This window comes from Onthophagus taurus, chromosome 1 (genome assembly GCF_036711975.1).
Source record: "Onthophagus taurus isolate NC chromosome 1, IU_Otau_3.0, whole genome shotgun sequence".
Taxonomy (NCBI): domain Eukaryota; kingdom Metazoa; phylum Arthropoda; class Insecta; order Coleoptera; family Scarabaeidae; genus Onthophagus; species Onthophagus taurus.
Genome location: NC_091966.1, coordinates 23,090,862 through 23,117,074, shown reverse-complemented (window position 1 = coordinate 23,117,074; position 26,213 = coordinate 23,090,862). Strand labels below are relative to the sequence as shown.

General features: G+C 33.8%; 1 protein-coding gene and 1 long non-coding RNA gene across 2 annotated transcripts; one reads left to right on the top strand and one right to left on the bottom strand.

The window, feature by feature from the left end:
- Positions 1 to 740: 740 nt before the first annotated feature.
- Positions 741 to 25,640, top strand: LOC111414376 (Valyl-tRNA synthetase). The gene is made up of 7 exons (XM_023045694.2): positions 741 to 929; positions 1,006 to 1,179; positions 1,243 to 1,535; positions 1,597 to 1,798; positions 11,176 to 11,589; positions 11,648 to 11,995; positions 23,937 to 25,640. The coding sequence occupies exons 1-7, from the start codon at positions 771 to 773 to the stop codon at positions 25,485 to 25,487; spliced, it is 3,141 nt and encodes a 1,046-aa protein (XP_022901462.2). The 5' UTR covers positions 741 to 770; the 3' UTR covers positions 25,488 to 25,640.
- On the bottom strand, positions 12,010 to 14,329 carry LOC139430973 (uncharacterized). The gene is made up of 2 exons (XR_011641324.1): positions 12,558 to 14,329; positions 12,010 to 12,453 (listed from the first exon to the last, which is right to left on the bottom strand). It is a non-coding gene; the product is annotated as an uncharacterized lncRNA (long non-coding RNA).
- Positions 25,641 to 26,213: the final 573 nt, after the last annotated feature.

The following is a 26,213-nucleotide window of genomic DNA, read 5'->3' as shown; positions in this document are numbered from 1 at the left end:
GATTAATTTTTAAAACCAGCGACGCAAATACGATTTTTTTTTCGTTTTTATTTTTTTGTGCTGCTGTCATTCAGACGATTTCAATAAAATTTTGGAACTATGTAGGCACCCATAAAAGACACCCAAAAATGTGAGAAAAGATATATCGTGCCATTTAAAAAAATATATCATCATGGAGTCACACTTTTTTGGGACACTCTGTATAATCAATAATAATTTACTGAAATGCCGCCTGAGATACAGTATAAGCCTGCAAAATATTAATTAATAACTGAGCTACAGAATATGGGAGCTGAGCTGAAGGACCCAGTATAATTAACGCAAATAATTCGAAGTACTTGACGATTTGGGATATCTAGATTAATGTTATTGATTAATTTCTATTAATAAACAATTTTTACACTTTTTTTCAAAAATTTTCTGATGTAAGGGTACAAAAATTTTACATCATCGTAAAGAGAAAAGTAATCTCTATCAAATGAGCCTAATAAAAGAATACATTTGCTATTTAAAAAAATTCAACTGTTATTCGTTACTCATTTGTTTTCTGAATTAAAAACAAAATTAACAATTAATTAATAAAACAAAAATAAAATATTAAACAACTTTTGTTAAAATGTTTTTTTATAAAGTCAACATTTACCGAGATATATGTATACTATTATCTCAACATCTTTTAATATTGCATCAACTTGACGTAAACATGACAGATAAAATTAGTATAAATTGAGGTTATGTGCGACGTTAGTTGTCAAAAAAGCGTGTTGAGAATGGCTGATGAACAGAAGGTACTGAATGAAAACGGCGAAGTACAGCCTCCAAAATCAGCAAAACAACTAGAAAAGGAAGCAAAGAAACAGGCAAAATTGGAAAAACTAAAACTAAAATTAGAAAAACAAAATAACGCACCCGTTAAGAAAGAAGTTGAGGTTAGAAACTATTTCACTCACATATGTCTTTAGAGAATTTAGTTTTCCGTGAATTTTTAAAGAATTTTAATTGTAGAAAAAAGAAAAGAAAAAGGACGTAAAAGAAGCGGCAACTTATGAGATATTAACGCCTGAAGGTGAAAAAAAAGTTGTCGATAATCCTATTCCAGATGCTTATAGCCCCAAGTATGTTGAAGCTGTTTGGTATTCCTGGTGGGAAAAGCAAGGATTTTTTAAACCTGAATATAATGTAAGTTATATGTATATAATAATTTATCATACTGTGGGTCATAATTGTGTTTTCAACTTTTAGGGATTATCAATTTCTGATGAAAACCCAGAAAATATTTATACTATTATTATTCCACCACCAAATGTAACAGGATCATTGCATTTAGGTCACGCTTTAGCCAATTCAATTCAGGATTCTTTAATAAGATGGAATCGAATGAATGGCAAAATGACTTTATGGAATCCAGGATGTGATCATGCTGGTATTGCAACTCAAGTAGTTGTTGAAAAAAAGTTATGGCGGGAGGAGAAAAGAACTAGACATGATTTGGGAAGGGAGAAGTTTATTGATAAAATTTGGGAATGGAAAAACCAGTTAGTATTTTTTATTAAATTAAATTGTTCTAAATGTGTAAAATAATTTGTGTTATTATAGAAAAGGTGTAAGAATTTATCATCAATTAAAACAAATGGGAGCCTCATATGATTGGGATAGAGCTGCATTTACGATGGACCCAAAGCTTTGTACAGCTGTAACAGAAGCATTTGTAAGATTACATGATGATGGCATCATTTATAGATCAAATCGCTTAGTAAATTGGTCTTGTACTCTAAAATCTGCTATCTCAGATATTGAAGTAAGTTATAATGACCAGTACGATAAATATTGATGTTTTAAGTATGTGTCTAACATATTCAATAAGTGTACTTATAATGTGTGCTTTATAATTGATTCAATAAGTCGTCCTGATTTTTTTTAGAGACGATCCTATTCCAGATATTGTTTGGTTGAGATATTGTTATCTAATTTGTGTTTGATATATGATTTAATTTAGAATACTTGATATAGCGCCATTCAGGTTTAGTGGTGTGAAGTTATCCATAAATCCCAGCCAAAAAACTTAAAACATTAATAATTCCGTAACCAATATGATTTGGGTCATCAAATTTCACACACAGGTCACTCTTACCCTCAAGAACAGCTTACAACCCCCATTTGGTAAAAAAAAATTTTCAACCATCAAAACACCGTAACCCTTAAGGCCGCCGTTTAATTTTTATATGAACCGACACTGGTTCACTGAAGCTTCCCGGCTTTCTCTCATATCTTTATTCAAAGTTAAATACATAGGATTGTTGTTAACATATTTCTGTACAAAATGACATATTTTTTGTTGTAAAATAATTAGAATGTTAATCATAAAAAATTGCTAAATTTTGCCATAAAAACGACTTCGTATAAATGCGATTTATGTGAAAATTATACACTTATACATTGCATATCATTTTTTGCACATATATCGTAGGAATAGATTCCACGCTAGTACAAGCGCAGAAAATTTGTCATTATCACGGGAAGCTGCACCAAGCGAAAATGTGCGATTTCCTCAATATACATTAGATTGTGTAAAGGAATCTACCTAAAATCGGTAAATTAAGACATTTTAAAACTTTGGCAATCGTCTCATAGAGGGTATATTTTAAAATTATTACACAGTGCTGCAAATATACGTTTAATGTATTTTTTACAATATCCTATAAGGAATTTTAATACCATTTTTATCAGTATATAACAGTTAACAATGTTGGAAAATTAATCCTTTCGAATAAAATATTAAATATAGATGCCCTTTGCAAATAAATGTGTGTAGTCTCATGGTCACAGAGTTTTTGAGAGGCCGAGGAGACGGACATTCGGAAGCAAGAACACTTGGCTTATTTCTCGATATTCCCTGCTTGTTACAGATAACGAACAATAGATTTTTTGCTGTTCTCAATATGTTTATTTGTCTTCTGCCCAAGCAATCCATTTGAATTGAATATGTTTATATTAGCCGTTTTTTATAAAACGTTTAAAAAGACGTGAACAGTAAGTGGAATATTTTTAAAAAATATAAATATAAATATCTAATAGAACAAGGATTTTGGTAATTTTGTAGATTATGCAGATGAACACACATCAAAAATTGTATGTAAAACTGCAATTAAAAATAGTTATTTATAACAAATATTGATAACAAATTTACCCATAAATTGTACATAGTTAAAATTCAGACAATTGTACAAAATAATAGGCAAAATTAATTTAGAGAATGGAAATTGAAACTGCTTTTTAAAATTTATTTTAACGGTGCCAGTTTCGTTAAAAACTCATTTTCCCATCATCAGCCGAAGCTATATATACAGGGTGTCACACAAAAAACGCCCCAAGCTGTAACTCTGTCATTTACAATCCGATTTTCATGAGTGAGGTAACATATGAAATGGTTTGATGAATACTATGATTCATGCTACAAATAAATTTGTTCCAAGACCATCTTCAATTTTAAACGATTATTAACTTTTGTTTTTCAAATCGCTCCATATATTTTTCTTCACGTCATTGGATAGAGATTGTTTTTCTGAATCCATTGATATACAATACATCCATTTTGAAAGTAATTTTAGCAAAGAAAAGACACCTGTATACAGGCTGTATCTGAATGACTGCAACAAACTTCGAGGGGTGATTCTTTAGTGAATTTTAAGGGTACTTTCATATATGCACCATGGGCGACTTCGGCCCCCCTGGGGAGCTACGCCCCTCCAAAAATGACGGAAAATTTTGGTTTAATTCTTTTTTCTCAAAAACCATAAACGCTAGGAAAATGAAATTTGGGGAATATGTTTAACTCATAATAGGGCACGTTTTGACCCTATTTGTACTTTCATTCTACCCTTCTAAACTACTAAACGTAACCACCCCCTTTACATTTTTGCTAAAATTTTTTGTATGCAGATGATAAATACATTAGAAAAATTTTACATATCTAGATGAAAGTATCCTAAAACTTTTTTGTCTCTCTAAAATTTTCTCAAAAACGACTAATTTGGGCAGTGTTTGCTTTATTATTTTTTTTCTCAAAAATTAGTCGTTTTTGAGAAAATTTTAGAGAGACAAAAAAGTTTTAGGATACTTTCATCTAGATATGTAAAATTTTTCTAATGTATTTATCATCTGCATAAAAAAAATATTAGCAAAAATGTAAAGGGGGTGGTTACGTTTAGTACTTTAGAGGGGTAGGTTGAAAGTACAAATAGGGTCAAAACATGCCCTATTATGAGTTAAACATATTCCCCAAATTTCATTTTCCTAGCGTTTATGGTTTTTGAGAAAAAGGAATTAAACCAAAATTTTCCGCCATTTTTAGAGGGGTGTAGCTCCTTAGGGGGACCGAAGTCGCCTATGGTTCATACATCAAAGTACCCTTAAAATTCACTAAAGAATCACCCCTTGAAGTTTGTTGCAGTCATTCCGATACACCTGTATACAGAACGCCGCAAGCTGTAACTTTGTCATTTACCTTCTGATTTTCATGAACGAGGTATCAAATGAAATGGTTTGATGAATACTATGATTCATGCTACAAATAAACTTTTTCCAGCGCTATCTTTAATTTCAAGCGATTATTAACTTTTGATTGTCAAACTGCTCGGTATGTTTTTCTACACGTTATTGTATAGATATTTTTTTTTCTGAACCCAATGATGTACAATACATTAACATTAATTGTAATTTTAGCAGAGAAAAACAATTAAAACATTTTCCGAACATTGTCTTAGTCACTTCTGTAATACTGTGTGCCATAGAAGAAAGAACGCGCAAAACTGATAACAGTCATTAAATGTTATTTCAATGCCCGGAGCAGTTGCAAATGATACTTATAAATTGTTTTTTTATTTTTTTCCCATGGCACACTACAGTATAACGCAAGTAACTTTAAGAGAATGTTAGGAAACTATTTTAATGTTTTTCTATACTACAATTACATTTAATGTTCATGTATTGTACATCAATGGATTCAGAAAAGGAATCTCTATCCAATAGCGTGAAGAAAAACATACCGAGCAATTTGAAAATGAAAAGTTGGTAATCGCTTGAAATTCAAGATGGCGTTGGAAAAAGTTTATTTGTAGCATGAATCATAGTATTCATCAAACCTTTTCATTTGATATTTCGCTCATGAAAATCGGAATTTAAATGACAGAGTTACAGCTTGTGGCATTCTTGTGTGACAACCTGTATATACAGGTGTCTTTTATCTGCTAAAACTACATTTAAAATGGATGTATTATACATCAATGGATTCAGAAAAACAATCTCTATCCTAATGACGTGAAGAAAAATATACGCAGCAATTTGAAAAACAAAAGGTAGTAATTACTTGAAATTGAAGATGGCGTTGTAAAAAATTTATTTGTAGCATGAATCATAGTATTTATAAAACCATTTCATTTGATACCTGGGTCATGAAAATCGGTATGTAAATAACAGAGTTACAGGTTGGGGCGTTTTTTGTGTGACACCCTGTATATAAAAATAGTTAGTAATATTCAGATTAATATAAAACGTGAACTTACTGTCAATAAATCCATCTTGGAAATTTTGTTGTTACATACAAATCAATCATTAAAACTTTTTAATAAATATAATAACTCAATATAATAATAATAACTCAATATAATAACTCATTCATAAATGCGAAAAAGGCTTTAAGCTTGATTTATTGGAATTAGCTTGATCATTGGAAATTCACAAACATAAAGTTAAAAACAAACACAAATTACTTAATGAACAAATTCAATTGCAACATAAACCTCTTTACATGTATTTAAAAGACATAACATCGTAATACCAGCTCAACAAAACAAGTTCTTCCTCTTTCAAATATTTCAATACCTCCTTTCATTCCGAGATACAACCAGTCGATTCTTCATAAGGATCAAGTGTAGAACAACATAGAATAACATCTATAACAAAAATTTTTAACGTGTTCGTGATTCGTTTATATGTAGAAATGTTATTTATAATTTAAGATATATATGTTGGAGGCAGATGACGAATTCGGCCCGTGGCCGATTTATTTAGACATATCGGCATATGTCTAAAGCTGTTAGGTCACATGACGAAAAAATGATACAATCGGGATCTGACCATATCAGTTTGAACACGTCCCGATATGTACATTTGCACAATGCGCCGATCCGATCGGAACTACACATAACCTCTGTTGGGATGTTTATGGGGGACATCACTTACGTGTAGTGTGTTTATTAGTACGTTTTACTGTTTTTAGCAGTTAAACATATCCCGAAATGTTAATTGTTGCTTTGGTCATAAGAGAAACAAATGCAATGTGGGAACTAACATAATATTTATTTTATTACTTATTGCGACATGAAGTACTTGAATGACATTTACTGTTACATTTCGAGTTCTTTAATAAGCATTTGCACTTTTTATTACTGCACTGTTTACGACAGTTGCATCTTACAAACCCCTGGGAAGAATTTGATTCATCTGAAGATGTCAATGAGTTCGTTTGAGAAGGCTGAAAAGAAAAACCTTATTACCGTTTAAATATATAAAATATTAGTTAAGTACTTACCTGGAACTCATTCCTTGCATATAGTTTTTCCAAGATGCCAGTTGATGTACCAAGTTGGTATAAATCATCTTTCTCGGACAATACAACAGCCAAAATGTTACGAGGAGCTAAGCGTCCTCTGTCGACATCAAGAATCTTAACTAAAACGTTCTGCCCAATTTCAATTTTTGGGAATTTGGAACAACTTTGCTGTAACATTTCTGTTGCTTGCTTTTTTAAACATGCAATACTATGAGATCGATGTTGATTTATTGATTTTAATCGGATTTCGTTGTTCCTAAAATGAAACATATAATAATAATAATAAGCAATGTAAATTCTCTGCGTTTTTTTAGGTTACCTCAACAATTCCTCCATCACTGTTTTGAAATTCTGAATCTGATTTTTTAGATACTACCTGTTCTATGTTTCTACCAACACTGCTTTCTAATCTATAAATGTCGTCCTCATCGTGTAACTTCTCTACAATTTCAAGCGGAAGATTTGAATCTTTTAAGCCATTAACAAGTGGGATGCCAAACATAGCCTCGTATGGAGTACGTTGGATGCCTCGGTGAAATGATCTATTCTTTTTTAATTGCACAAATCTTAGACCTTCTGCCCACTTAGTTGTCTCATTTTCCTGCATCCAAGTAATTAAAATGTCTCTTACATCTTGGTTCGCTCTCTCGATGGACCCTTGGCTTTGAGAATGACGTGGTTTACCATGAATTATTTTCGCTTGAAACATATCTGCAAGGCTAGTAATTACTTGATTCACAAATTCTCTGCCATTGTCACTATGAAGCAAGCAAGGTGCCCCGACTATGCAAAAAATATTCATCAAGTTATATGCTACTTCTTCTGCCTTTTTAGTTTTTAGAGGTTTTAAAAACACAAATTTTGTGAGGTGGTCTTGGTAATTCATGATAAACTTATAAGGGCCATCCGGTTCTGTTTGCATATCAATAAGATCAATTTGTCCCCTTTTATTAAATCCTGTAGAAATTATTGGTTTTACTACTAATCCTTTCTGCTTCGATTTTTTCTTTAATTGACACATAGCACATAATTTCAAATACTCTTCAATGACACTTCTGGGAATATTACAATATTTCTTAGCAATTTCTTTTTCCATTCCTAATCTTCTTTTATGGCCAGTATCTTTATGAACTTTTTCTAAAATGCCGTGTACCTCCGTAACATCGCAATAATACCTTATAGAAACCACATCATCATTCTTTCGTTTTGCAATAATTTTCTCTTTATCACCAATTCTTAGAATTTCAAATCTATTCAAACGCCTATAATCTTGACAACTTAGTCTTTCCTTCGTCTCTTTCTTTGACATGCTGTTCTTTACTTGATTTAAAATACTTAAATAATGCTCAACAGTTAGCACGGTGGTAAAATTATTAGCGCCACTATTTTCAATTAATTTAAAAAGTTAGTTTCAAAAATTTGTTTTTCAACTAAATATTTTTCACTTTCCATATTTAAAGTCAACTACTTTATATTTAAAACTTTATAACTTCGGTAACTGCTAAAAACAGTAAAACGTACTAATAAACACACGGCACGTAAGTGATGTCCCTCATAAACATCCCAAAAGAGGTTATGTGTAGTTCCGATCGGATCGGCGCATTGTGTAAATGTACATATCGGGACGTGTTCAAACTGATATGGTCAGATCCCGATTGTATCATTTTTTCGTCATGTGACCTAACAGCTTTAGACATATGCCGATATGTCTAAATAAATCGGCCACGGGCCGAATTCGTCATCTGCCTCCAACATATATATCCCGTTTTTTAAGAAAATTTTTTTAAAAGTTTTAATGATTGATTTGTATGTAATAACAAAATTTCCAAGATAGTTTTATTGACAGTAAGTTCACGTTTTATATTTATCTGAATATTACTAACTATTTTTATATATACAGATATACAAATACATATATACAAATTTTAGAAGAACTTCAGAGAGACAAAAAAATTTTAGAATAGTTTTATCTATCTAACTGAAATTTTTCCAATGTATTTATCATCATTACAAAAAAAATATAGGCTTAAATTCAACGGGGGTGGTTACGTTTAGTAGTTTAGAAGGGTAGGTTGAAAGTACAAATAGGGTCAAAACGTGCCTTATTTTGAGTTAAACATATTCCCCAAATTTCATTTTCCTAGCGTTTATGGTTTTTGAGAAAAAAAATTAAACCAGAATTTTCCGCCATTTTTGGAGGGGTGTAACTTCTTAGGGAAGCCGAAGTCGCCCATGGTTTATATATTAAGTACCCTTAAAATTCACTAAAGAATTCTCACAAAACTTTGATTAAAGCAACAGTTTTTGATTGAATTAACAAATTTTCTAAAAACGTGTTTTTCTTAAAAACTATTGCTTTGATCAAAGTTTTTTAAGAGACCAATTGATAGATAATTGATCACTTTACACGCGTAGAGAGCAATGGCGTAGACAGTATTTTTAAAAAAGTGCTTTTTATAGCAGATAATGTTTAATTTTAAAGAAACTTTGATCCGCTATATCTCTCCAACGAGGCATTTGCGACCCCATGTATATTAAGACTTTTCATCTTAATTTTTGATGTATTACCTGCCCTAGAAGTCTGTCAGCGGTTTTTTCAATCAGCCTGTATAACCCTATATTTTTGTAATCAGAAAAAAATAACGAATTTAATAAGCGAAAAAATCAGTGTTTCCATTTAAAAAAACGAAAATTGTGATAGTATCTAGAAATCTATAACCGAAAAATTTTTTTTGACTACGTCATCAAATTTTCTGTAAAAAAGTGTCCATATAATGTCTTAGTTATAATACTCCACCTATAATAATAACCAAGATAATTGCACTTGCTGGTTTTACGATATTTTCAATTTTTACCTCTAGGGGAAAAACAAAAGACGATAGCTCTTTAAAAACGAGATCATGACATGTAAGCCACTTTTTTTTCTAACTCTTATAGTTTTGAAGATAGCTTATTCGGACATCGAATTTGAACCTCCTTGTACATAGCGCGACGCAGACTTTGGGAATGAATTTGACCCCGATGGGCACTTCTGAAATTGATGAAATTTTAGGACGATCCAGAATTTTTGATTTTGAGGAAGATGCAACGCTGAGTGATCTACCCTTCAATACACTTGTTTCGTGACCAATTTTTAAATGTGTTACTGCGATCTGTCTCCTAAAATCTTTGATGGAAATTGACTTCTTTCCATGAATTCTTCTATATGGCAAGAAGGAGTTTACAACAGCCGTATCAATTATCCTTGTGAATATACACCAGTACCATTTCTTACCCTTTATTGCTATAGAATGTTTTTCTAGGAGCCAATCATGATAGTCTACCCCACCCATGTATGGATTATAATGGTGAATCAGTCTTGGCTGAGCAACTTGCACTTTTAATTTTTGTACTCTGCTCATAAAACCAGTAGCATCTCGCAACTGATGCTACTGGTTTTATACTATCAAAGTTTGTTTGTGGCTATACAAACAAATTTCTTATCATTCCATTTTACCAGCAATATTTAATTAAAAGGCAGGGTGGTTATGATGAAGAATAATTTAGTGAATTCGGTGCTACATATGTATCGATTTTTTTTAAAATCGTCTTCAGGCACGACTGTAATTAATAAAAATAAAAGTATAGAAATAACTAAATGGCTGTACAGGCTGTCCCGTATCTACCGCATCAGAGCATTATACGGTTGTAGGATACATTATTCTGAAGCGATCTTTCTAATAAAATTTTTCGAAATGTTTATAATAACCGCACGGGAACTGTTTAAACGAATTGTTTTTTGTCCAATCAGCAGACGCAAATCAGACTCAGGTAATCGGTGCCACCCTCGGCCAGTCCGCTACGCCGAGGATAACTCGTTTCCCAAGTGTACTCACCAATAGATTCGTGACGGAGAGAGAAATAAACTTTTTCGGTGAATCAAAGTCGTCCGTTATTGGTCGTCGTTAAACTTAAACTAAATTAACTAAAATAAATCTACTTCATTTTCGCTATTAACCGTAGTTGGTGGGTAAACCAGCACAATGTTTAGATATGTATATCGCGCATTTAGTCGAAATATTAAGTACATATACCAGTCTTGTAGATATGGCAACAAATTATTTGATTAAACCTAATGAAAATAGTACATTAAAATATTTTCTTTAGAAAACCCCTATATGACTTAGCTACTCTTACTCTTTAACTCTTAAAACCAATCATCAACATCTTGGTATAGATGATTAAAACACATAAGTTAGCTCCTTAATTTCGTTTATTCATTAAACATGGTCAATTATGACGTTTCCCATCATCAGATAGTGGACTTGAAATTGCAAACATTTAACCATAAATTAAAATACAAATTATAATTTTAAACTTTCCTTATGACTTATTTACACACGATAAACTTTATGTACTTTACGATCGCCATTATCAAATTTATACATATTTAGAAAATTAAGGAGGTAAGTTATGTGTTTTAATCATCTATACCAAGAAATTCAAAATCTATATTACTATTATATAACTTATAATCATAAACAGTTTAAATCCCGTCATATTTTTATAACACTTCTTCTTTTTAGGTCGACAAAGTTGAATTACCTGGTCGTACTTTTTTATCTGTGCCTGGATACGACGAAAAAATAGAATTTGGAGTCTTAACTTTATTTGCGTATCTGGTTGAGGGCTCGGACGAGAAAATTGTTGTCGCAACAACTCGTGTTGAAACCATGTTGGGAGATACCGCTGTAGCGGTCCATCCAGAAGATGAAAGATATAAACATTTACACGGAAAGTTTGTGATACATCCGTTTTGCAATCGGAAACTACCAATCGTTACCGATGAATTTGTCGAGCGAGAATTTGGAACTGGTGCTGTTAAAATCACACCAGCACATGATCCAAATGATTACGAGGTCGGATTAAGACTTAACTTACCATTTATCACCATTTTTGATGAAAGTGGTATTGTTATTGGTGATTATGGAGAGTTTTCGGTTAGGAAAACAACAGGAATTGTAATTCTGTTTAACACATTTTCTTTTTATTTGATAGGGAATGAAACGTTTTCATGCAAGAAAATCAATAACGGAAGCTTTAAAACAAAAGGGACTTTATATTGAGACAAAAACCCATGCCATGGTGGTTCCAATCTGTAATCGAAGCAAAGATATTGTAGAACCAATGTTAAAACCTCAATGGTATGTAAAATGTTCTGAAATGGCGAATAATGCTGTGGAGGCAGTAAAAAATGGAGATCTTAAAATTGTACCTGAGATGCATGTAAAAACTTGGTATCATTGGATGGAAGGAATCCGTGATTGGTGTATTTCAAGACAATTGTGGTGGGGACATAGAATACCAGCTTATTTTGTTACAATTGATGGACAACCTAAAGGCAATGTAAGTATGAGTCATTAAAAGTTCTATAAATTTATTGGATAATAACTTAAAAAAGACTGTTTAATTTATATTTTATCTTCTTCTTCTTCATTCGACGTTTCATTCTATAGACGAGGATAATCAACTCTGGTCCCATCCTATTGGTTTCTCCGTCATGCATATACAAGCCAGCCGGTTCTCATCCATTCTCTCCACATGCCTTTTCCATTTTCTTTTTCTCGTCTTGGACCACTTGACCACGTCGTGTGTATTACATTTCTCCCCATTTAGTTCAACTGTTGTTCTCTTTTGCTTTTTAATGATTTTCAAGCGATAAAATTCTAAAGAAGAATTCCTACTCCTGCATTTTCTCTCTCTTATATTTTATACGTATATTTAACTTAACTTTTATATACAGTCAGCGCTCGCTTAACGTACTATCGCCATCCGAATTAACGTAAGTACATACATTACCAGAACTGGAAAAGATTACAATTTAGTAAATTGTAATAAAAGAAATAGTAAGCAGGTTCAAATAAAATGAGAGAAAGACTAGAAATATAAAAACATTACCAAAGCATACTTTATTTTTTTAATATACAGGTGTCTCCCCATTGAGTTGCATAACTTTGTAGGGTTATTCCTTGCAAAATTAGCGATCATTAATTGTTTAAAGCTGCTCAAAATGGCGACCATGGACTGCCATACACAACTCTGCTCTTCGACTCAGTTCTCTTATCCAGTTAACATTTTCCATGCTTCCACGAACTTCCTGAAATGCTCGATGGATTCTACCTAAAAGTTTTTCTTTGGTAGCCGGCTTCCCTTGTCCATAAACGATGCTTTTAACATTGCCCCAGAGGAAAAAGTCGAGAAAGTCAGATCCTACAATGTTGGGTTATACATTTTTATTAAGCTTTTTAATGGTATGTTGCTGTGACAGAACGTAACAACTGAGTAGTGTTTTTTATATTTACATTGTCATTCAACCTACTTCGCTTTTTGTTTATTACAAGTAAAACTCAAACTTAACATGCGAGCGAGGGGGCATGCGACAGCTCCATTCCGCCCTATCAAGCGGTTTGGAAACGCAGTGTTGAAAAGGTCGGTTACGACCCTTTCACGTTTAAGAGGATATATTCAAGAAGTTTGGGAAGCTCTTCTTCTAGGAATCTCCTGTAGATTTGACTAGTCAAAGTTCCATCAAAGATTTTCGGTCCCAGGGCACAATTTTTGATGATTCCTCCCCACACATTAACCGAAAACCGATGCTGGAATCTACTTTCTGACAAAGTATAGGGATTTTCTTCGCTCCAGATGTGCTCGTTATGTGAGTTGTTAATCTCATCACGAGTGAAGATAGACTCATCTGCGAACAAAGCAATTGGGAGGAGATCCTGGTTCTCTAGGATCCACGAGCAAAATTCTTCTCGTTTCACTTAGTCTGCTAGTAAGAGATTTTGTACTTGTTGTACATGGTCACGATTTAGCTCATTTTCCCGTGAATCGAAGCGTCCTGTGAATCGACGCTCTTTTCTGTCCCGTGGTGGCAACCGTTCTTCTTATACTGGTTCTTGGATTCTTAGAAACTTCATGAAGAACAGCTTCAGTGTGGTTTCTTCGCGCAGGCTCTCATTAGTCTTTCTCGGGAAGCATCCTGTTTGCTGGAGCAATCTGAAGCAGTTCATGATGGTTGTTCGACAAGGATGTCTTCGATTCCAGTAGCGTTCTGCGTACTCTCTTGCCGCTTCTGAAGCATTTCCTCCACAATAGCCATACAAAAATATCATGTCGGCGAACTCTTCATTCGTAAAAAGAGGCATTTTTAAAGGTTCTACGAGCGGAATCCAATGACAAAAATACTAAGAAAGTGCTTCATTGACAACTGTCAAAAAGCCAACTTCATGCGCATTCCATCTAAAAAAATAAATGAAATTAGTTACCGTAACTAGTGCCTTTCAGCGCTTTTGGCCATGGTGTGCCAAGGGTAGATTGAAAGTACAAATAGGGTCAAAATGTGCCCTATTATGAGTTAAACATATTCCCCAAATTTCATTTTCCTAGTGTTTATGGTTTTTGAGAAAAAAATTAAACCAAAATTTTCCGCCATTTTTGGAGGGGTGTAGCTCCTTGGGGGAGCCGAAGTCGCCCGTGGTTCATATATCAAAGTACCCTTAAAATTGCCTAAAGAATCACCCCCTTGGGCACGTCATTCAGATACACCCTTTACCCTTATTTACACCCTTATTTACCTGTATATAAATTTTTCTATGCTTTGGACCACCCATATCTCGAAAACGGTTGAGAAGAATTGCACCTATGTTGATCTGAAGTTTTTTTTTTTAAATTTTAATGCGAGGAATAACTCTACGAAGTTTTGCAACTCAACGGGGAGACACCTGTATAAACAAAAAAATTATAACATAATAGTGTGTAGGTAATATTTAATTATTTTTAGAAACGTTTTTTATTAGAAAAGAATGCATTTTATTGCATTATATTAGTCTTGTTACCTCAACAAGACTAGACTGCTTTTTTCTTGGTATAAAGTTTTGTAACAGGCAAAGATATTGCGTAGAGTGACTACACCATTAGAACTTCGATCCTTATTTGGGTCAACGTTTTCTATAAAATATGCAAGGTTCTCCATTTTATTTAATATTTCTCTTAACGTTCCCATTTTCAATGCTCTATTGTGTTCTATTCGTTCCCCATTTCTATAATCTCGCCTACGATTTCATTTTGAAGATCTTTCACATTTGCTTATTCATCACCAACAAATTGAGGACACAACTTATTCGACGTATTCTTCATGGTCGATTTTTTAATTTCACTCCGACTCGCAGAAATGTTTACATCAATGACTTTTGCCATGCTTTCTATACTCTTATGTAAATAAAATTTCTTAAATGTGGCAATTTTCACAGTTCGTTCCATTGATTGGATTAGTGGTGCCGTTTTTGGTGGCAAGGGATTATTTTTATATTAGGGCACAGCTCTTCCAACGTTATAGGATGCCCAGATGCATTATCCAAAAGTAGTATTACTTTAAAGTTATTTTTTGAGCGGTAGCTTTTTACTTCCGACTGAAGTACTAAAAGTCTCGCTGTTTGTTCACAGATTTATTTAACGAAAAAATACAAGAACTGGAAAAACACATACGAACACTTTAACGGTCCAACTACTTCTGTTCCGTTCTTCATGGACTCGTCCGAACATGTGGTCACCGTCATCGATCGATGACGTAGCCCAATAAAACCTGCGATGGTGTTGCCGCGATGCTTCGTTGATAAGTAGAATTTAGCGCGTGTTGTACGCGAATGAGTTCTTTAGACCAATCGCGTTCGTTTTTTACTACCTTTGCGAGAAAATTGCACAAAGTTCTGTTATAACGTTCGCACTGCCCGTTTGCGCGTGGCATCGCAGTAGCGTTCAATATATGCGTCACATTACAGTTTGCTAAAAACGTTTTAAAGTTTTCGGACGTAAAAGCACTACCGCGATCACTGATCAATGTTTTTGGTGAACCGAATATGTTGAATATCATGCGTAAAATATTCACTGCCTTTTTGGTACACGTGGTCTTGGTGGGGTTGAGGAATACGAACTTGCTGTAGGCGTCGATGACCACAAAAACGTACCTGTGACCGGAAGAGGATTTATCTAAAGAACCAAGATGGTCACAATGGATGGTTTGGAAAGGGAAGTTGCCTTTGGGTATGTTTAAAAGCCTGCCCCTAGGGTTTCCACTGTTGGGATTATAAACCAAGCATTTAATACAATTTTTTATATATTTTGCAACGTAGCGCTTAAGTTTTGGAAACCAGTACGTCTGGCGGACGAGTTCCACAGTTTTGTCTATTCCTGGATGTCCATTAGCGTCGTGTGCCGCTTGAACTATGTTCCGTCGCAAACTTTTGGGTGTTACAAACACAACCTTATTTGGCGCTGATTGGAAACAAAGAATTCAATTTTTCAATCGGAAGTTAGAGTTTGGCGATTTGTCTCCGGCTTCAATTAATTCCATCAAAGCTCGTATTTATGCATCTCTAGTTTGCATGATTTTTGGTAGCCTAGTTCTATCATCGAGGTCTTTATCAGTAATGGTGAGCATATGAACTCTGGTTAGAGCATCTACATGTTGCATACATTGTGCGGATCGGTGCTCCAAGGTAAAACTATACTCTTCCAGAATAGCTGACCATCTAAGTATTTTGCCATTTATTTCTCGTTTGGCTAGAGCTAATTGAAGTGCGTTGCAATCAGTAACCAATTTAAATTCGATGCCTATAAGATAGACTCGAAATTTTTCTAAACTTCTGACAATAGCCAATAATTCCAAGTCAACAGAATCATATTTAGCTTCGGTCGGCGTCGTAGTTTTAGACATATAGTAGATTGGGTGAAATTTCTTATCGTCTTGTCGCTGTAATAACACTGCACCGTATCCATAAGAACTAGCGTCGCACAGTGGTCCGAAAACACTCAAAACCCGATCGAAAATCAATTAAAAAAAAAATTTTATAGTGTTGTTTTTTTAAATGTTACATAAATATATTTTAACTATTAATAGACTCTTAGTGAAGTTTATGAAGTCTTTGATGTTTTATAATAGCAACTGCGCGAAATAAATTGCTATTACAATTACCTTATTTTGTATAAGGAAATTTTTTAGAAAACGACACAACTTTAGAAAACAAAAAAGATGGTATATCACTACTTGAAAATATTGTGTCGTTGGTTTCTTATAAAGTACAGAAAGGTCTTCATTTTACGCCTTTCCAAATTTCAAAAGATGTTTGTTGAAAAAAATTACAACCATTTCTATTGACGTCAATAAATACTTATATTTTTTGACCATTCAATCTTTTAAATTAAATATCTTGCGAGCGAACAAAATCGAACAATTGTAGCTAACATTTTTTTATTGCTGAAGGTATGGTGTACATAGCATAAGAAAGAAATCTTGCGCCAACGTGCGCCTTAACCGAAAAATTGGCAGTCAAAGATTACTTAACACATAATTGTGGATCTTATTTATCAAGAAGCAAAAAACAAACAAGTACGCAGATTTAGAAAGTGTCACACAAGAAAATGTGGTAGACTTCAAACAAATGAAGATTTATTTAAAAGACTATTACTGAGCTCCGATCCATTTATTAGTAACTTTTATAAAGAATGTTCAGAAAGATATAAAAATATGAATGAAGACATGAAAAATTTACTTATACTGGACAAATCTCTAGAAGAAAAGGAAGGTAAAGAAGAAGATGATGATGATGAAGATAGTGAAGAAGAAGACAATAATGATGAAGAAGTAAATATAGAGGAACAAGATCTAGAAAATGAAGAAGACTCACACAAATTGAGATAAATTTTGTTATGTTGGTGAATTTAACAAAATATTTTATATTATCTCGAATAATTTGAAATGTATGTGGACTATCTCAGTATCATGGGAAAATTCTACTATAAGTAGGCTGCAAACTTACGTATTATGGTCTCCAATATCACTTCAAATTAAGAGCGATGAGTTTATTCTCGAATAGTTCTTAAAACATTTTTAGTAAAAGCTAAGTAAAATTGAGCTATCTAACCAACTAATTCTGCCAATTAATTTTGCCACATTTTTATCAAATTCCATTTCTGATAGGGTAAAAAAATATGGGGCGTTCCATTTAAAATTTTCGACATTCTTACCATTGAATATGGAGAAACGATAATTCAATTTTTGACCATCCTGTATAAGATACTTTAATACAACAAATGACAATCTGTTTGACAACATCTTAAGAGTAATCGTGCCAATTTAGAGCTTTTTTGAATGAACGTTGGCTGAGATATAAGGTTTTAAAGAGCATCAAGTAATTTGCCAAAGAAAAACTTAAAAACAAAATAACTCGAAAACGAAAAATGGTAGGTACCAATAACTTTTATCAAAGTCAACTTATTTTGTCGAATATAATTAAAAGGTGCATTAAAAACTATAGCATTCCATTTAAAATAACGAAGTTGTGGTCTACATCCGGTAGACCGGAAGTGGCGGCCATCTTGAAAGTATTTTAGATCGAAAGCTTCGAATGAACAATCCATGTTGTCAAAATTTCAAACCGCTACGAATAGTGGTACCTAAAAAAGTTCTAACGAACCAGTTACGTGAGACATCCGGTATAGGTCCTCTATAAAACAATTTAGATAGGAATTTGCGATCACGTAATTACACAAAAAAATGTGAAGTAATATACGTCTAATGTTTTGCACAAAATTTTATAGTAATATTCTTCTTTAAAGTCCTAATTTATATGAAAAGAAAATGAGTATGAATTTAAATAAAGTGCTGCTTGCGTAGTACTACTTCCGGTTGACGAATTTAATTAAAATTTTGACACAACATTACCCTTTTGGTCTTATAATCATATGCCAAGTTTCATAAAGCTAGCTAATTGCTAACACCAAAATAATATTTTCGATCGGGTTTTCTTACCGCTCGGACCACTGTGCGTCGGTATGCAGTTCTGTTCCTCTATCAGGTGAGTAGAGTTTTAGGACGGGGTCGTTTATTAGGGAGTCTTTAATCTTTTGGAATACGTGAGCTTGTTTGTCATTAAATTCGAACTTTTGGTCCCGTTTTAGTAACGTAGTCAACGGTTTCGCTATAGTTGAGTAACCAGGTATAAAACGTCTAAAATATCCAGAAAGACCCAAGAATACCGCTTCCACTTTGTACGATTGGGGTCGAACTTCGTTGTATTTTATTCGAAAGCCTAGGTAATCTACCTCGGTCTGGAGAAATAAGCATTTATCCAAGCGCAACTGTAAACCATATTCACGGACTAACTCCAAAACCCTTTGAAGTCTGTCAATTCCTTCTTCTATAGTTTGGGAAACTACTAGAATATCATCCATGTATATCAGTATAATTTTTTCGTATAACAGGGGTGCGAAAATCTTGTTTATGTACCTCATGAAAACAGGAGGACTGTTAGCTAATCCAAAAGGCATATAATTATATTCCCATAAGCCATTATGCCTAACGATTGCAGTATATCTCTTGGAATTCTCTGCTACGGGGACGTGAAAGAATCTATTTCTTAAATCGAGTACAGGTGTCCCAATTTCGATGTCCACATAGGCCATCTCCGAAGCTAAAAGAGATAGAAAAAAAGTAGCTTACATGTCATGATCTCGTTTTTCGAGAAAATGCTAATGCCGAAAACTCCGAACAGCTATCGTCTTTTGTTTCTTTTGTCTTTTGTTTAAAAACTGAAAATTTTGCAAAAACGACAATCGCGAATATCTCACTTATTATAAAGATGGAGTATTATAAATAAAACATTATATGGGCAACTTTTTACGAAGAATTCAGTGGCGTAAGTAGAATTTTTTTTCCATCTTTTATTTTCGAGATTTTAGACGTAACTTTATTTCTTTTAAATGGAAATCATAGTTGGCTATGACTTAAAATAATTTGTTATTTTCTTCTGATAACAAATATATATAGTTTGTGGGGTATATTTCTTATAGTTATTAAATAATTAACAAAAATTCATTTTGTTCCATCTAAATCTAAAGTATGTATTTAGATTTATAGATTTATACTATGATGGAATATAATGTATCAATTTTTTTTGTTCTTTCTAAAACTATTGTATGTATTTAAAACTTAATGTTGTTATGGTGATAACCATACCATGAGGGAAAGCATTGTTTCCAATTATTGCCAAAGTTTGTAGCAAGGACAGTAGAATCTAACAGGGCTGCTACATCTATTGTATTTTTGTAGTCGACTACGGGTTGGTTGCCTGCACTCTACGTCACACTATTTCCCACTTCTGGTAACTGTCTGTGTTTTTAGAGATTATATGATAGACATTAATACGTCTAAAAACATAAAACTTCAAAACTAACATGAATACGTCTAGGATATAACCTCTAAAAACACACAGCAAACGCATAGACCATAACAACAGCTGGGCGTGGAAAATGGTGTGACGTAGTTTGCGGGTAGGTTGTCTCAACAATGGATGTAGCAGTAGTGAAAATTGTCACCTCTTCCGGTGTAACCACAAGTACCCGGAACCTGAAAATACTTTACTTAAAAGCTGGCATCAAACATCACAAGTCTGCAAATTTTCAAACCTCCACTTCATTCGGTTACTCACTAGGTTGCACTAGCTATTCATGGCACGCTAGGTTAAACATCGATATGATGTGTGTGCATTTTTCAAAAAACCCTACTTATCTCCCAAACTATAAATGTTAGGTATAGGACATATGGGATATAAAAGATGTAAAATGAGACACTGAAGACGATTAAGTAATAAAATATGGGGGGTGCCATTTAAAAAAATTAAGTTATGGTACTTCCAAGTTTCGAAAAGGTAACGTGCCATAGTAAAGTGACAAAACGTTCTAGACAGCCGTACTCGGCACCAAAACATATTACATGTTGCTTAAGCATGTTCTGAATCCTAAATTGATATCCCAAAAATCGAGTGTTCTCTGATTTTTTGAACAAATGTCTGCTGGAGCAGATTTTTCTAGAAAAATTCGAATAACTCGAGAACGGCCGAATCAAATTGCAAAATGTAAAGTTATTCATGTACTTTGAAAACAGACAAATCCAAATATGTAAAAATATACAGGCTGTTCCATTTAAAAAATAAAGCAGGTGGCGACTTCCGGTATAACCGGACGTGCTAAAAATCTGAAAATATTTTAGTCGAAGAGAACGCAATTGATAATACTTAAATCTGAATTTTCAAATTTTTATTTTGGCCAGAACCCTGTAAAGTTCTAATGGATGGTCGTCGTGGATGACCTGTATATCATTTGAGACATATTTTGTGGCAAATAGTCGACCAAAGGCTCAATGTACTGCCTTAATATATTGAGGTATTTCCCTGAGTTTAAGTTTTTATGGTAGATACTATATGCCAAAATTCTATTATCTAAAGGGGCACACCATACATTGAACCCCAATCTTCTTTGAACACTCACTCAGATACTTCATCGGTCCAGATAACATTTTGAACAAACAGCAGATTATTTAATTTTTCTAACACTTTCTGACATCTCCGGCACGTAAATAATGAGTTAGCCCCGCTTTGTATGGTTTATACTTATTTTTCTTTCATATTCGGGAGCAGCGGCTTTTGGGTCAGACGTCTTGTTGCAATTTCTCTTGCAGGTCATTTTGGTATGTTTTTGTATGTGGTTTGGGGAAGGACCAAATATCTATTAAATTTTCTGCTAACCGGCTGAAGGTTCTTTTGTGCGGTTGTCTTCTTTCTGGATATCTTATGAAATAAAATTCCGCGGATAACGTCGCATTTTTATCTGATAACATATAGCATTCCATCATGTTACATTTTTCATAATTTTCGAAATTCATTGTAAAGTTTTATTCAGTTTTGGTATACTTTGACACTTAACATGCTGGTGCATCGTACCAGCACATAATGCCAGAGTTGTTATCGAATTTTTAAATACAAACTTTGGCAATTATTCGATACATTATATTCCATCATAGTATGTATGGTTATCACCATAGCAACATTAACTTTTAAATACATACATTAGTTTTAGATAGAACAAAATGAATTTTTCTTAATTATTCAATAACTATAAGAAATATACCCTACAAACTATATATATATTTGTTATCAGAAGAAAATAACAAATTATTTTAAGCCATAGCCAACTATGGTTTCCATTTAACAAAATAAAGTTACGTCTAAAATCTCGAAAATAAAAGATGGGGAAAAAATTCTACCTACGCCACTGAATTCTTCGTAAAAAGTTGCCCATATAATATTTTATTTATAATACTCCATCTTTGATAATAAGTGAGATATTCGCGATTGTCGTTTTTGCAAAATTTTCAGTTTTTGCCGGTAGGGTGAAAACAAAAGACGATAGCTGTTCGGAGTTTTCGGCATTAGCATTTTCTCGAAAAACGAGATCATGACATGTAAGCTACTTTTTTTCTATCTCTTTTAGTTTCGGAGATAGCCTATGCGGACATCGAAATTGGGACACCCTGTACTGTAAAGTATCGCTGAGCGGAGAGAGCGTCTATTTGATCATTTATGAGAGGAATAGGAAATTTATATCTGTAGGTTATTTTATTAAGTGCTCAGTAATCTATACAGAGCCTTTTCTCCCCATTTTTCTTATCAACGAGAACAACTGGGCTAGCATAATCTGATTTACTTGGCCGTATTATCTCTTTGTTTAACAGTTCATGAACAATTTTATCGACATGTTCTTGTTCGCTCTTTGGTAGTCTTCTAGGTCTGTACACCACTGGTTCCTTTGTGGTTAAACGAATTTCCATTGCAAATTCAGGGAGTCGTTTAAGTTCTTCGCTTGTGCTCAATGTGGTTTGAATAAGCTTTGAACCTTTGTTTCGGTTGTCGGCACCGATTTCGTCACTTATTGTTAAGTTTTCAGGTTCGACCTCTATGTTGGCAATTCCCTTTTCTATTCGAAGTACTACAGATGGTTGACGAAAAAAATCTGTTCCGACGATGATAGGTACTGGTATAGCAGAGTCCTGAACTACATAGAATTGTGTTTTGAACATATTTTCCTTTATTCCGACAGTCAATTTTGCAAGGGCTATGTTTTGACAGGTTGCGCCGTTTAATCCGGATAGAGTAATAGGTTTTACTTCCGAATCTATCTCGAGATAACAAATATCCAGCTCATGTACTTTGCTTTCGGATATCAAATTAACTGAAGAACCTGTGTCTGCTAGTGCTTGTTGGACGGTACCATTAATTGTTAACGATATCATCATGTTATTTGTTTTGCTTTCTACGATCATCGTAGATTTTCGCTCTATCTTGCAGTCTCTTGCTAGGTGACCCTTTGCTTTACATTTCGTACAACACATTAGTGGACAATCCTTCATGCGATGTACACCATCCATGCAATACGGACAGGTTGCTTTGTCGCATAGTTTATGTTGTGTTGCAACTGTATTTTCAATGGCCGTTCTAGCTTTCGAACTTTGCTCTGTATCCTGATGTTTGATATCTTTATCTTTGGAGAAGCGAAGGTCTTCCTTCTCTTTCCTTTTATGCCTATCGTCTGTAAGGGCAATTTTGGGATCGGTGTCCACTTTTGGTAATCCTTCAAAGGATATGTACGCATCGGCTTGCTTCAACAACTCTGTTGTAGTTTTTGGTGTATTAGCCGCTGCTCCTAAGCCAAGTAATCGCATTGTCAATATGAAGCGTCTAATCGCATGAATTGATTTTTTGCTGCACACATTGCGCACAAGATAATACAATTTTAAAACCTAGTCCACATGTTTATATTGACGCAAATTTAACATCGCCATTACAAGTTTTATACTTTAAGAATTGTGAAAGAGTTTGAAAGACCAATATAAAGTTTGCTTCGATAGTAGAATTATTTATCATTAGAATTATCTTCACTTCGTTACAACGTTTCAATTTCTTTCGAGACGTACTAAAACTGCTTTCGTCGATCTCGGCTGTCTTTGGATTGAAAGATTGTCTTCTTTTTTTCGGACTTGACTTTTTTTGCCGATCTACACTCACGTGAATCTTTTTGTGTTTCGTTCAAATTGATAAAATGTACACGTAACGTATTTTCGATACTGCTGCTTTAACAGCGAGAATCTTAACGTACTATTTTCACAGAATAACTATTATTAGTTATTCTGTGCTATCGTCTTCACATGTCATGCACCATAAACAGAGATGCGAACGGAGCCTTAGCTGCTTCGAGTGGACCGGGTAAAATCTTTCGCATTTCTGTCTATGCATTTCTTTGCCATGGCATGTGAAGACCATAGTACAGAAATTGAGGAACGTATAATGTAGGTTAAGCGAGTGACGACTGTATTTTTTTGATGATCCCATTGCTGTGTTAAAAAGGAATAAAATTTTAATCTAACAAATATAATTTTTTTCTTTTATGAAAATAGGATACAGATGACAAATATTGGATATCAGCAAGAACACAAGACGAAGCCATGTTAAAAGCATCAAAAAAATTCAACGTCCCCCAATCTTCAATAAAACTCCGTCAAGATGAAGACGTTTTGGATACGTGGTTCTCATCAGGTTTATTTCCGTTTTCAATTTTTGGTTGGCCAGAAAATACACCGGATCTACAAGCTTTTTATCCGTCGTCAGTTTTAGAAACTGGTCACGATATTTTATTCTTTTGGGTGGCTCGAATGGTGTTTTTCGGACAAAAATTATTAGGAAAGTTACCTTTTAAAGAAGTTTATCTTCATCCGATCGTAAGAGATGCGCACGGTCGTAAAATGAGTAAATCTCTAGGAAACGTAATCGATCCGATGGATGTGATTATGGGGATTTCTTTGGAGGATCTTCATCAACAATTATACGACGGAAATTTGGATCCAAAAGAAATTGAGAAAGCTAAAATGGGACAAAAGCAAGATTATCCTGAGGGTATTCCTGAATGTGGTACCGATGCTTTAAGATTTGCTTTATGCGCAATTTGCTCAGGACGCGATATAAATTTGGATATTTTAAGAGTACAGGGTTATAGATTCTTTTGTAATAAAATATGGAACGCAACTCGTTTTGCTTTAACTTATTTCCCGAAAGATTTTCAAGGACCGAATCATTTTGATTTAATTGGTAACGAAAAAGTAATGGATTTATGGATGTTAAGCAAACTTGGAACAGCCATTCAAACATCCAATAAAGGCTTTAAAGAGTACGATTTTCCAGCAATAACAACAGCGATTTATAATGTATGGTTGTATGATTTGTGCGACGTTTATTTAGAGTACTTAAAACCAATTTTCGCCACTGGAAACGAAACTGAGATTAAAGTGGCCCAAATAACTTTATATCGCGCTTTAGATGTTTGCTTACGATTATTATCCCCTTTTATGCCATTTATTACAGAAGAATTATATCAACGTTTACCACATTCCATTGAAAGGAAATCAAAAATTCCAAGTATTTGTGTAGCTCCTTATCCAAACAATGAAATAATATGGAGAAACGAAAACATAGAAACCGAAGTAGATTTTATCCAAAAAATTGGTAAAGCTATTCGTTCCGCTAGAAGCGATTACAATTTACCTAATAAGACCAAAACAGAAGCTTATATTATGTGCGGAGATGCGATAACAGAAATGATTGTTAAGAAATATGTAAGTGCGCTTGAAACGTTATCTTATTCGTCGAAAATTGAAATAAATTGTACCGCACCTGAAGCAAGTTGTACAATTATAACTGTTTCTGATAAATGTGAAGTGCATTTATTGTTGAAAGGCTTAATTGATCCTGAAAAAGAAATGGCGAAAATGACGAAGAAAATTGAGGTTCTTGAAACTTCAAAAACTAAACTAAATCAAACCATAAATGCTGGTGATTATACCGTTAAAGTACCGCAAGAGATTCAACAAAGAGATTCAGAAAGATTAGCACAAATTACCGTGGAATTATCTAGATTAGAAGCTGCTATTGAAGTATTAAAAGTTATGGTTTAATTATTTAAAATTTCGCTTCAAGTTGAATAGCTAATAATACATAAAATTTTATTGCTTTGAAATTTGCAATGGCATTTTTTATTAATTTACCAACTACAATTTTTATGTTAATGGATTATTTTAAAGATGCAATAAAATATTTAAAATGTAAAAGGTTTTTTTTTTAAATCAGAACTAAAAAATTAAAGGTTCCGAATTTAAAGTTCCATGATGAGTTAATTGAAGAGATGCGTATCTGTTTCTCTTAGCAATACACGTGTAATGTTCGACCGAAGGTTCGATAAATGTTTCTGTTTCGGCCAGGACCAGGAACCGAAACATAGTTCGTCGTGTCTCAGCTGGTGTTTGTGGATTTTCGTATCTACTTTGGCTTGCGCGAAATTTCATCTTGTTTCAAGCAAGATGAAACAAGAGTTTGTTTACGAGCTACCGTGTTGAGCGTTTAGAAAAAGTTCGTAAATAGAAAAAGGCTAGGTAAGTATTGTAAGTAGGGCACATACTTACCTTAATTAAAAGTTTATTGTATACAATAATCTGTCTACAATTCTTTACATTATTAATATATTATTTTCACCGTCTACCCTCTTCCTCCATTTCCACACCCTCGGCTCCGCGGCCCAATCATCCCCTCATCCATCCCTTTGTCTCCTCACCCCCACAACCATTCTCATCCATCGTTTCCCCTCTCCCCCCTCTCCTAAGATCTGCCCTCGGTCCAACTCCTCC